The following is a 12,916-nucleotide window of genomic DNA, read 5'->3' as shown; positions in this document are numbered from 1 at the left end:
GTGAGGACCGTGGACCCGGAACACGTGGTGTTGAAAACACGGGAAGGATTTTGATAATTGCTTTTTATTCTGAGTCTTGATGTGATGAAGTGTGATATGTGATTGACTTTTGATTCGATATGTGATGTGGATTTAGAGTACAGTTGATTCGAGCCCGTCAGATCGTGGCTTTTTTTGATCGCGCTGAGCTAGCGTCACGACACTTTGCTCTTCTAGCACATCGGAAGCGACTCCCGATATTTTATCTTCATGTGATACCGAGATGCACTCTGTAATTTACCCTTGTATGTGTTTTCATAAACTACCTCTGTAAGTGTCTTCAGCTCAATTGCCGTGTTCATATCGAGAAGGTCAAGCAACCATACCAAAGATCCCAGCACATGCTGCATAATCATCGTCTATTGTTTGGACCGACCTTGTCTTTGGGGTTACACGAACCAATTGATGGCTTCAATTCCGAGGGACCGTGCACACCACCATCACCGCTAGACTCTGACCTTGAGATTGAGATTTGATTGCAGTGCCGACTTTTGACTTTCCTTTGCTTGACTAGAGCGGACTGTATCTACTAGACAAAGGGACCTGGCAGTAGTTCTTCGGCATGACAAGCATATGGTAACTGATTACCACTCAGTGAATCATCAACATTGATATTGGCCTGCTGTGGTTAGTTGACAGTCACCCCCCAAGTTCAAGCCCCCCTCGTCAAAAATAACAGGGGTCCAGACACACTTCACAGCTCTCTCATCGCCACTTGACAAAGAATGACATTCTCAAACCCGTCGAGAAAAACTCTGTAGCAAGTTCTATGCATAAGAGATTAGTCTACTTCACTCATTCGATAACACCTCAATATTGACTCTTGCCGTCGTAAACACACGCTTCCGCGGAGAGTTTTGTTTCCCATACGTTAAGCTTCCCGTTCCCGTCCGCGTACGGCCCGTCTTCCGCAACTAATCTACGTACATGATGCGTGTGCTGTTCTGTTTGCTGGCGTTTGAGATATACAACACTGCTACAGTACAATGCCTGTTTGACAGCTCAAAAGAAAAAGGAAAAAAGGAAAAAGAAAAAAGAAAACATCGTATCATATTTTTACCCCGTTCCCGGGGAGAAGCGGGATCGAGTTCCAGGGCTTGGCTTTTTCTTAGCTGGTTTTTATGAGTTGGGTTCCTTGGCTTGTATTGGTTTGCCCGCTTGCTCCCCACACGGTTGGATCGGGGATGTAAAAAAAACGGTCGTTAACATGAAGATCGTAAAAGTTAATATCTCAACGATTGAATGTGATTAGATGTTAGGTAGGAGTGTTCCCATAAATGAAGGTCCCATAGAATGAGGCACAGACAGGAACGCCAAGTGATGCGGCACATTTCATGTCTGGGCATTCAATACACTCACTCACAGTCTTCGTACCTGGCCGTATTATCATACACCTTTCCATGATGGCAGGCATAATTCTATAACGCCTTTCGTAAGACATCTTATAATATCTCCATCTCACATTGGCTGCTCTACGGTTACTCTCGCTCACAACAGGCCCGGCTGAACTAATGAAATCACCCGACCACGAATCGATCTTGATTCTCTACCTCCACTACACTACACTCGCTTCCATGCTATCTTACCTATCTTTTGCACAAGCGCTCTAGCCGTCATGGCTAACTAATGGGAAATTTCACTCGCATCCGTGCCGCACAGCGGCGCATCATTTCATTTCTTACATCTTCAGCTTCGATCACAAACTTGCTTGTGAAGGTTGGCAGGGCCATCGTCAGCGGGAGATCGTCATGGAGAGAGCTTCCACCAATCCCTGCCACCAGTGGAGTCTCGAGTACTGTAACCTACTAATCTTCCATAACCCAGGTGCGGCGTGTTTATGTATCGTGCTGCCACGAGGTCTCTCGTCTAGCTGCAGAACTTTTGATACCGCTTGTTCTGGATCTGGCGGATAATAGGAAGCTGACGTACCATGGATGGATTAGCCTTTCAGGTGAAAGGATCATACATACACAAGCTTTAGGTAGCTTACCTAGGTTGACATTCACATTTCCCCCCCTCTTGTGTCACATTGATCGTGCTTACAACAAGAGTCTTGGCTCAAGTCTTAGCTTGTATCTAACCCTCCCACAAGAACACAAGAAACTAGCCTTGTCTCTGTATCACACACACTAAACTTGGCACACTCGCTGCACTCCATTCCCGTCACTACACTCTGCTAGCCGCCCTCACATCACTTCCAAGCCACCTCTGATAGCCTGATTGATACTTTACCTCGTGCATTGGAGCGAAATAGACTCCCGGGGATTTAATTCTTAGCGCTGGTCTTTGCTCTCTTTTCTTTTTTCTCCTCAAACGATTCATCTCCCTGTATCAAACCGTTTGTCTTTTCATCTCAACCGTGCCGCAAACCCAAACCCTGCCGTGCAAAAAAAGCCCCTCTCGTCAGAAAAGACTCAAACTTAGCTCCAAGGTCCAAGTGTTAGGCTAGGGGTACTGTTCCCGTTGGACGTGCACCCGTTCCTCACCCGTCCGTTGCTCTCACTCATGCTCACTCAACTCACGCTAGGCTAATCGAACCCGCCCGCCGTGGATTATCCCTAAATCCCTAGCCCTGGCCTGGCCTGGCCTGGCCTGAACCCCTGTCTCAATCCCTGCAGTGACCCCCCCAGGCTTCTTCGAACCGTGCTGTAACCTACGCTACCGAGGAGGGAAAACGTACGTCGGTGTCCGTCTTCTGATCCACAGGGCGTTTGACAGCGCGAGATGGTACCCGGACTCTGAACAGACCACTTCGCATCCTGTTCATTTATCAGTATCCGACGGGTGGCTTGTCCGCCCATTGTCTTTTTAGCAAGGTACCCTACTAAGGTACGGATACTGTACTGTACCTTGCTCTAGGTATTCCCTGTCCTGGTCCTGACCTGGCAAACGCTCTCCATTAGCTTTTAGCACTACCTAAAAACGCCATCCTTCTCCTCCCATTCCCATCCCCCCATCCCGTTCCTCTCTTTGATTGAGTGTGATGAGTTGAGTTGATTATCTGTCTGTCTGTCTTTCATATGCGAGAGAGAGAGTGTGTGTGTGACTTTGAATGACAAGCAAGTCCAGTGACAGAGAGTCAATTTCTAGCTGAAAGTGCACCTCTTTTTTTTTTTTTTTCTCGTTCGTTCATCCACCAACACTGTTTAACACCTCGCGTTGAATCACTCTCTGCCTTGATTTTAGTTGCTCACTCGCCTTTTTCACCCTCTATTTTGTTTCCCTCTCCTCCTCTCTCTTTCTCTCTCTCTCCCTCAGAGGCATGTTCCAGCCTCAACCCACACCTTTCGCCTCCTCCAGCTTCGCGTCCTATGGCCTAGCTTCAGACCTGGACTTTGCCTTTCCCGTGTCTGCTGGAGGTGGAGGTGCTGGCTTCTACAACAACTCGCCTGCACCATCATCACAACTTCCCCAGTCGCATCCACTTCAATCGCAAACACAGCAACAACAACCGCGTCTTGTTCAGCAACTTCCTCGACAACAACAACTCTCTTCTTCCCCCACTGCAGCCGCGCCATCCGTATCCTCGCCCTATTCCTCTTCACAAAACTCCACTTCCAAAGCATCTTCCTCGCCAACTCTAGCGCAACCGCCGCAAAGCCACCGTCATCAACAGCAGCAGCAGCTTGGCATTCTACAGCAGACGCAGTACGCAACACAACCTCCTGTTGTGCTCAAGATGGAGGATCAAGGCCAACACGATATGGCCGCCCAGCAGGCTGCTGCTGAGGATTATCAACCCGTACTTGAGGTATATCGCACCCATTTCACCTGGCGCTTGTAGCTCGCGCGTCATTTGCCTGCTTCACGTCGTCCGTCGCTAACCTCCGGTCTCGCAGGGTCTTGCAGTAGGGAACAAAATCTCGAGCGATGTCATCACCCACGAGTATGCCAAAGCCGATCCCGTCTATGTCGAAAAGACAATCGTACGTTTTATTTCTGTTGGTGTTGGTTTTCTGTCTCTTGTTGCTAACATCGCATGATCTAGTCTCTCCCCCAAACCTACTCACACTTCCGTCCCATTCAAGGCGATGGTAACTGCGGATGGCGAGGTATGTCTACAACTTCCCGCTTCTTATCCCGCGACTCTCTCCGCCTATTATGAAACATGTTTGGCATGCTTGACGTTACCTTGCTTGCTTACTGCCCATGTCTCGGCAACTCTTGTGACATGTCGAACTTGCGCTAACTTTCTCACCAATAGCAATTGGCTTCAGCTACTTCGAGAAGCTCGTTGAGTCGGGGGACCAGGCCAAGATCGAGGGCGAGGTGGCACGTCTTATGAGTATGAACCATTTGCTGGGCTCTGTTGGTGGCTATCCATTCTACGACGACTGGTCAGATGAAATGTTTGACTTCTTGCGCGAAGTCGCTCAGAATGTCGGCAACCCTCAGTACGCGCACTCATTGATTCAAGCCAAGTGGAACGACCCTGTTGCTTCAAGTAACATCATTTACTACCTTCGCCTACTTACAGGGACATACCTTAAGCTCAATGCTGCCAAGTACGATCCTTTCGTGACAGACGGAGGTGGTGTTGAAAGTCACTGCCGGCAATGCGTCGAGATTCCCAACCGCGAGATCGAGCATCTCGGCATGTCCGCCTTGGCCGAAGTCCTCCTCAGACCCGCCAACTTTGTACTTGAGATTGCCTACCTCGACCGCAGTCCAGGTGCTCAAGTCAACCAATATCGCGTCCCCGATGAACTCAACAGCCAAGACCCCAGCACACTTGGCCCCATCATTTATCTACTCTACCGACCCGATCACTACGACATCCTGTACAAAGCACCAACCATGCAGGTGCTTCGTGTCAGCGGCTTCACCCACAACACTAACATCACAACCGACCAGGCGGATCTCGGGCAGTATTCGACGATGAACTTTGATGCGTTGTCTATCATCCCGGGCTTCAGTAACACAATGGGAGGGCTTGCGCAGCTTGCACCACCTCCAGCCAGTTCGGCGCCAGAACAGTTCTCGCCTGTGCAACAAAGCCCATGGATGGCATCTTACCCCGAATCTTTACCTGCTACGACACCGAGAGTAGCGCCACCGCAGCCACCACCCATCATGGCATCTCCTCAACCCCCAACCCCGCCAGCTTCGATATCGGGAAGTTCTGCGATTGCGCCAAGTCCCGCGATGGTTGCTGCGCCTGGCCCACCTCAGAATTCGCTCCCCATGCGAGGCGCTTCAAGCTACCATATCCGATTCAGTCCTGTTCAGCTAGACTACGACGAGGGCAAGAACAACTTTCCGGAATCGACGTATCAAGTGACCACCAACACATTTAAGAACAGTATTTGGAACCGAGCTCACTACTGCAACCCCAACTTTCACCCAGAAGAGTGGAATCCCGATGACGAGCACACGGATGGGAGAGTTGGGAGTAAACGCAAGCCGAAGAAGGAATCTGCCTAGTACCCGACGACTTTTCGCACGAACACGACTGAGGCAGTGTTGGTTTTACTAGAAACCGACGGCCATGAATATTTTTAGATGACGGCATTTGAGAAGGACGGAAATTCTAATCCTCAGTCAGGACTGAGCGAGGAAGCCCGCAATCAGCATTTAGCAGGGAAAGACGACGATCAGAATTGAGCAAAGGATATGGGGATGTACACGACGCTGAGCCCGGAGTGAAGGGAAGATTATTCATATGATGGTTGGGCAGGCTAGCGATGCTTAGTAAAAATCTTTTTTATTTCCGCATTGTTTAATGGACAAGGGTAAGAAGGCGGCGAGTCTGTTTGGTGTGCATGATTATGTTGGTGGACAGTGAGCGAGACGATTGCCTGCATTATCATTGATGGTGTGCAGGTCTGAATATGGATTATCACGAAGCGACATGAGAGAAGCCCTTGATTCTGACGATGGGTATCACGAGCAAGGCCTACGCTTTAACATGGAAACCTGAGGGTGCCTATGTTCAGCATGGATACTACGAGGTTCACACGAGAAGGAGTACTCGAAAGTAATGGGGACCGGACCAAGCATTTAGGATATTGGGAATGGGCGGCAATTTGTGGGCTCTTTTTCGAGCCAGTTTCAAGACAGGCAACAAAAGGAAAAAAAGGCATGCATCCGAAGGAAACTGGGCCTCGGACGATGGTCTTGGCTATTAGGCCAATTGGCATGTCTCGCAGCACGCCTTGTTACAGCATGTCTTTGCAGCATACTTTGCTCATTGCGAGCATATTCTGCTTACAGCGTTTTTGTGGCATGCCCTGTTCACATGTCGACCATCACGGATGTCTGGTTGAGCCCTCATCTGTTGCGCCTTGTTAGTTGCGTCATAGCATCGGCGTTCTTCTCTATCAGGTCACACTTGAACTTTCTACTTCTACTTTATTTTTGACAGCTTTTTTATTTTATTTGGGTCATCTTTTTTTTTTAGTGTGGAACAGCATCAATACTTGGGACTTTGTTGAGTGGGTTGGGATCAAGTTATTGTGGCGAGATGAGTCTTGGGGGCTGTAGGCAACCTCTATCTCGGCAAGAGAGTTGTATTTGGGTATAGCTCAGTGCAAGGGATTGTCTCGTCATTGACTCAGAAATACATCACATCACATCACATACTGTACCTTATCGGACATGACATGAGATGCAATGGTTCCCTCGAGCCGTTCCGCTTCTGCTTCCGCTGTGCCGCACCATGACATGCTATGAATTGTCTCAACTGAATCGAGGGAATGTATGACATTTTCACAAATTCATGTCTCAGCTTGATCATCATGATCTTCAGCGAGGCGAGACTGAAGTTATTGCGAACCTGGATAATCCATGTATTAAACACTCAATATGATGATCGATATTTGGAATAGAAAGCCACGTTTTCGCTACAAGCCTTGACCAAGCCCGTGTTGACGTGGTCTAGAACATGACAGACAAGGGGGCCACGAGGTGCTCGTGTCCACCCGGGGAACGGAAACAGGGTCCGGTGACGTGACGTGAAAAATGATATTCTTCAAGGGCCAAAGGGGGGCCATGTCAGGGTTACATGAGCGTAAAAGAGAGTTCAAGGCGAGGGGAGATTGAACTACCGAGCAAGGCAAGGCAAGGCAACCTCGTGGTAGGCAGGCCAGGGAGCAAGAAAACTTGGGACCTTGACACAGGATGCCAAAATAAACTTGTCAAAGAGCCTCCTAAGTTCATGCTAATTTACCTAAGTCTTTTTGTCCCTTGGGATCAAGGTCCTAAGTTTTTTTTCGTCCCCTCCATAGACAGGGCGGAAAAGAGAGGCCGTACAGGGTCAGGGGGGATGATGGTGGGAATGAGACAGACATCGCTTAGAGGGATCGGTTAGACATTGAAGAGATTGTTACGCAGCAGGGACATGATAAAGTTGAGTGTTGGTTCACTACAGTAGGTAGGAGGAGAAGTGTTGGTTCAGTTGTCATATCATTGATGCGTCATCTCATGCATACTGTGATTAGACATTTCACCCTAAGCGCCCAGCAACCATCCAATCCCGCTGTTGAGATGCAGGATCAATTTTAAAAGGGTACAGATGTGTCTGGGCCAATGGGGAGCTAGGGTAGCTTAGCTTTTGAGAACGGGCTGCGTCTGTTGTGGGAATTGAATTGGCCGAGATGTGTCGGTTAACTTTACTTATACTTTTCCCCAGACTTGCCGATGTCGCTAACAAACAGAGAGAGGGGGCCATCGGGAGCAGGAGATGGTGGAATGATGATGAATGTGTTTCTATTGTTAAAGATTGAGGCTTACGGGGACGGCGAAGGCGATGGCTGAAGGTAGAGTATTTGGAAGGTTGGAAAGCTTCTAGTCTCATTCTTTACTATACATAGTTTGAGATATGGCTTGTTATTGTGTAGCCACGCTAGCTAGCTGTGTTATAGGGTGTTATAGCACAATCCTAGACCCTCCACTCCTCCACTTTGCAAGGTAGAGAGGTAACCACTCTTTTCCTCTCCAGCCAACACAGCTCCTCAGTTGATGAGTTGTGACTTCTTGTCTGTACTGTACCTATCCGTATTCGATCACAATTAATTCCGTCTCGTCTTCCTTTTCTCTTTTCTCCTCCTCGTCCCCCTCCTTCTTTAATCCCTCTCTCTCTCTCCTTGGCCATGGATGTTCGTCGAAGACATATTTCCTTGCGCGTTCTCGATACCTTTTCTTTATTCCAATATTAATAACAACTCACGATATTCTTCTTTCTCTTCAAGTACATGAACAGCTTGCTTTCTTTGGAGCGGCCCCCGCTGATCTCGCTTTAATATCCCCTTGTCGATCCTTCTACCGAGCTCTCATCAATGTCCCGCTACGATCCGGATCTTTCTTCCCTTACAGCTTCATCTGCGACTTCAAAGAGCGATATGGCACAGTCAAACGATGGCCTACACAGGATGAATCGCCTCACGGTGGATGATGTGAGTCCTGCCGAGGACGATGACGATTATAGCGATACGACGTCCAATTACTCGACTATTTCCGAAGACACGCTTCCCCTGATTCGCGAATACGGACATACCTACCACGGGTCTGGACAGCTTCTCACGCCGAATGATGCTTCTGAAGCGCATCGCTTGACGGTCCAGCATGAGCTTTACCAATTGTGTCTCGATGGTAACCTTGCCGATTCGAAACTACCGCTTGATCAATATACTCCCGAGGACCCGATGGAGATACTGGATGTTGGTGCTGGTACGGGAATATGGGCTTGCGATATGGCGAAGCGGTATCCCCAGACCAACATACTCGGAACCGACTTGAGCAGCGCCCTGTTACCCGGAGATGTCCCCCCGAATGTCACCTTTGAAATCGCCGATGCTACAGAAACTTGGCCGAACCGTACATACGATTTTATCCATATGCGCAGTCTGGCTGGTGGTGGTGTTCGTGACTGGAACGCTCTGTTGGCCGAGGCATACGAGCACCTCAACCCGGGCGGCCAAATCGAAATTGCAGAGATCCGACCCCATTTCTTCGACGCCGATCCCGAACACGTCGATTCCGAATCAGGAGAAAAAGGCGAAGTCGGCGCTGCCTGCAAAGAGTACGAGAAGATATTCGAAGAGATGTGCATCAAGCTCGGCATAGACTGCGACCCCATACCCAGAGTCCCTGAAATCTTAAACACTCTGGGGGCCGATCTCATCCGAGTACGGGTAGATTGGCTACCGATACAGAATTGGGGAAGTGATCCGGTCACCCAACAGAAACGCAAGGCCTTGGCGGAGATGGTCGAGTGTGGTAGGTGATTTGCGATCTGAAACAACAAGAGTCACACGCTAATCTGACTTGGACCAGGTATAGAGAATTGGACATTGAGGTTATTTGGACTCGGAGGGTGGGAGGAGAAAGAAACACGGGCTTTACTTGATCGTGTTAGAGGGGAGATGCACGATCCCATGCTGCGCAGTTTGGCGAAAGTGTAGGTATTCTTACATTGGTGTGTGTTCGTGGCTAACATTGACAGGACGTTCGTCACGGCTCGAAAGGAAATCGTCAGCGGCAAATAGGTTTCATAAGGAATAGGCATAGAGATGTGCATATATCGGAGTTTTTGGGTCATCACGGCGTCAGAGGCATTGTGTCTGGGGCGGATGTCAGGAAGAATAGGGAATGGTGCAAACCAATGAGCTCGGGGGGGATATCCCGAGACAGGAAATGGATACCATGTGGAACATATAGGGCATGGGTTGGGTTGGGTTATGGAAGAGATTGGCCGAGATGATTGAAGTTGAGTCAAGTTAAGTTGCTGGGGACATGCGGGTCAAATAGACCGCTGAGAGGGTGGAGTTGATACCACAAGCCTTGGATACAGTACAAGGCATCTGAACGGGGCAGAGAAGCGTGTCTACGAGCATGAACCACCGTTTCAGCGGTAACGGGCCGGGATGAGTTGACTGGAAGATGAGAAGTAAGGTGTCAAAGGTATATTCGTCTATCAGGATGACTCCTGACACTTGACCATCCCACTTGGTATGCACTCAGGTCACGCATATCTTATGCCACAGAGATGCCTACAGTACGCCCCGTGTACCCGTACAAAACAGATCAAAACAGAACAGAACAACTCCAGATATCCAAATCAAACAGTTTCGATGTATCGCTTCATTTCCCTGTGATTTGTTAGTCAAGTCAACTAGCAGTGATGAGAAGGGTGAGCACTTACCAATCAGTTACTGCCTCATCATATAGACGGACCTCATGCTCTCTTGTACCACCAAAGTGCTCCACGAAATCATCGCCAAATACTTCCCTCGCAATACTACCCTTCTCCATGAAGCGCGCAGTAGCCTCCTTAAGACTCTTGGCCAACCTCTCACCCTGATCAGCATCACCGCCGACATCTTGACCCATTGCAAGCGGAGGCGTAGGAATCTCAAGTTTCTTCTCAACACCGCGCCATCCACAGCCGAGAATAGCAGCGAGGACGAAGTGAGGGTTTGTGTCTGCGCCTGGAACACGGACTTCGAAGCGTGTTGCTGAAGGTTTGGGTGTGATTAGACGAATTGACGCAGCGCGGTGTTCTAGACCCCATGATACAGTAACTGGAGCCCAGAAGTTCTCAACCAAACGCTTGTAAGAGTTGATCGTGGGTGCGAGAAGGGGCATGATGTCTGGAAGACCGACGAGAAGACCAGCGAGGAAATGACGGCCCATGTCAGAAAGATTGGAAATGTCACTCCACTTCGCATTCTCATCCTTCGTCTCCCTCGCAAACAGATTCTTGCCATCCTTATCAACGATCGAAACATGCATATGCCCACTATTTCCAGGCAGACCCTGTTTAGGCTTCGCCATAAAGCACGGCGTGATACCGTACTTTGTACTCACGCTCTTAACGACGTATTTGAACAGCGCAGCACGGTCAGCCATCTGAGCGATCTCGCCGAACTCAAGAGCGGCTTCGAAGACGCCGGGTCCGGACTCGGTGTGCCAGCCTTCAATGTCGCAGGAGAACTTGGCGCATGTGTTGAAGACGTCGTAGTAGTATTCTTGGTTGTGGACGGGGCGGGTGAGGGAGTAGCCGAACATTCCTTCTGTTAGGGCGGGGAGTTGATGAGGGGGGTTTTGTTGGAGGTATGCGGCGGGGGAAGAGGATGAAGGGTCGGGTGTTTTGAATTGGTAGAATTCATATTCAGCTTATCACCGTTAGTACAAAAACCCAAGTTCAGAAGTGAAGAGGGAAACATACCGCCTGCCATAGCACCATACCCATGCTCCTTAAGCTTCTCAAGCTGCGTCTTGACCAGACCCCTCGGACAAGCACAAATGGGCTTCTTGGTATCAGGATCCAAAAAGTCCACCAAAAACAGAGGGACATCATCTTCCCAGGGAATTCTCCTAAAGGTAGAAAGATCTGGAATAGCGAGGAGATCATGGTATCCATTCTCGGCGTTTGAGATCTTGAGTTCGCGGATATATGTACGATCGTGCATATCCCACCCAAAAATGACAGAGCAGAAACCGAAGCCGGCTTCAGCGATGGATAGGAACTTCTTCTTGGATACTAGTTTGCCGCGCAGGATGCCGTCGACGTCTACGCCTGCGAGTTTGACCATTGTGTCATTTTGGAGGAGTTGGGGGAGTGAGTCGACGGTGATGGATTTGGGGTCTGGAGAAGTCATGACGAAGGATTTGGTGGAGTAAGATGAAGAGTATAGAGCGAGGAAGTGAAAGTCAGGGATGAAGCTGTAAAGATAGAAGAATGCGCGGTATGTTATAACAAAAAGATATTCCTCGCGGTTGAGAGGATGTACAGTTCAACGGTGGAGAGCCGTTGAGATGGGCGCGGTTCAAGAAGATCAACAATGATGAATGCGGGGAGAGCAGCCAAGATAGAGAGAGATACTGTAGTATTCAAGAGATTACAAAAAGAGGGGGAGTGAGACAAGTAAAAGCATAAACAGGTTTGTATCAGTCCTGGGCTGGGAAGATGCAGCGCGGCTACGATAAGACGAATGCGACGATAAGACAATGCTTCAGTGACGTACATGAGTGAAAAAGTGGAGAGCTGAGGTTCGGTGCGCGATGCAGGTCTAGTACTAATTGAGTTTACTGGCCGAGGTCACATTAGCGGGCTTATCTGGGAGGTTTAGTGGAAGCAGGGTTGGAATAGCTTCATTGCCGCGCTGAAGAGCAAGTGACATGACCCCGCGATCTAGATTCATCTTGGAAGCTTTGGCCAACATAAACATGGGGTAAAATTAGTTTCACGATACGGATACTCGGCGGTTCGCTCACTGCCGCGTTCCGATATGGTTCTTGGAGTTGTTTTCTTATCCTGCCGTCCTCATCTTGATTGTAACCGCGCCCTGTTGTACACATTAATAAGATAACCGCGTGTTGTTATGTTGGGGTCTGGGAGAGTCAAGATAACCCGCTGTTTTGACTCGGAGTTTGATGTTCTCGTGACTGGAGCCGACATCGCTAGCGGCAGGGGTGTTGCGTGGCACAGCTGCAAGCTTGAGATCTGACATACTGAGAAAAGACCCTGAATCTGGCATTTGTTTATGGGTGAGATATTGGTTTATGAGAATTGGGATGCTCGGTTGTGATGTTGAGGTTGAGATTATAAACCCCAGCTGTGTCTAATTGACTGGATTAGACGAACATGAACTTGTAGAATTAAAATTATCGGTATGCCCATGCTGAACTCAATGCATTTGTTATCATCCTCATCAGCTCATGTACGTCTATCAATATCATGCCTCAACTGATAAGCTCCCCCCTCCAGCTCCCATCCTCACCTCACCTCAGCCATCGCGATCCATACAGTAACCAAACCACTAATACTGTACCCATCACTGTAATCTTGACAATAGCCGCGATGACAGCCTCCACTAACGTCAAAAACCCACTCCAACCGCCAACCGCCCTCGTCCGTTCTCGGAATATCCATCTC

At 49.0% G+C, this 12,916-nt stretch overlaps 3 protein-coding genes across 3 annotated transcripts; 2 read left to right on the top strand and 1 right to left on the bottom strand.

Annotated features, from left to right (window-relative positions):
* Positions 1-3,071: 3,071 nt before the first annotated feature.
* Positions 3,072-5,715, top strand: BKA55DRAFT_2635 (peptidase C65 Otubain-domain-containing protein). Its single transcript, XM_046185434.1, has 4 exons — positions 3,072-3,790; positions 3,879-3,965; positions 4,028-4,091; positions 4,244-5,715. The coding sequence occupies exons 1-4, from the start codon at positions 3,302-3,304 to the stop codon at positions 5,461-5,463; spliced, it is 1,860 nt and encodes a 619-aa protein (XP_046055937.1). The 5' UTR covers positions 3,072-3,301; the 3' UTR covers positions 5,464-5,715.
* A 2,360-nt stretch (positions 5,716-8,075) lies between these two features.
* BKA55DRAFT_2595 (S-adenosyl-L-methionine-dependent methyltransferase) lies at positions 8,076-9,850 on the top strand. The gene is made up of 3 exons (XM_046185412.1): positions 8,076-9,255; positions 9,319-9,436; positions 9,482-9,850. The coding sequence occupies exons 1-3, from the start codon at positions 8,316-8,318 to the stop codon at positions 9,522-9,524; spliced, it is 1,101 nt and encodes a 366-aa protein (XP_046055936.1). The 5' UTR covers positions 8,076-8,315; the 3' UTR covers positions 9,525-9,850.
* Positions 9,851-10,096: 246 nt separating this feature from the next.
* Positions 10,097-11,639, bottom strand: BKA55DRAFT_498889 (uncharacterized protein; the record flags this gene model as incomplete). Its single annotated transcript, XM_046186593.1, has 3 exons — positions 10,097-10,127; positions 10,181-11,153; positions 11,207-11,639. The coding sequence occupies 3 exons, from the start codon at positions 11,637-11,639 to the stop codon at positions 10,097-10,099; spliced, it is 1,437 nt and encodes a 478-aa protein (XP_046055935.1).
* Between the last annotated feature and the right edge of the window lie 1,277 nt (positions 11,640-12,916).

This window comes from Fusarium redolens (assembly GCF_020744475.1).
Source record: "Fusarium redolens strain MPI-CAGE-AT-0023 chromosome Unknown BKA55scaffold_1, whole genome shotgun sequence".
NCBI lineage: Eukaryota > Fungi > Ascomycota > Sordariomycetes > Hypocreales > Nectriaceae > Fusarium > Fusarium redolens.
This window is presented reverse-complemented; position numbering and strand designations above follow the sequence as displayed.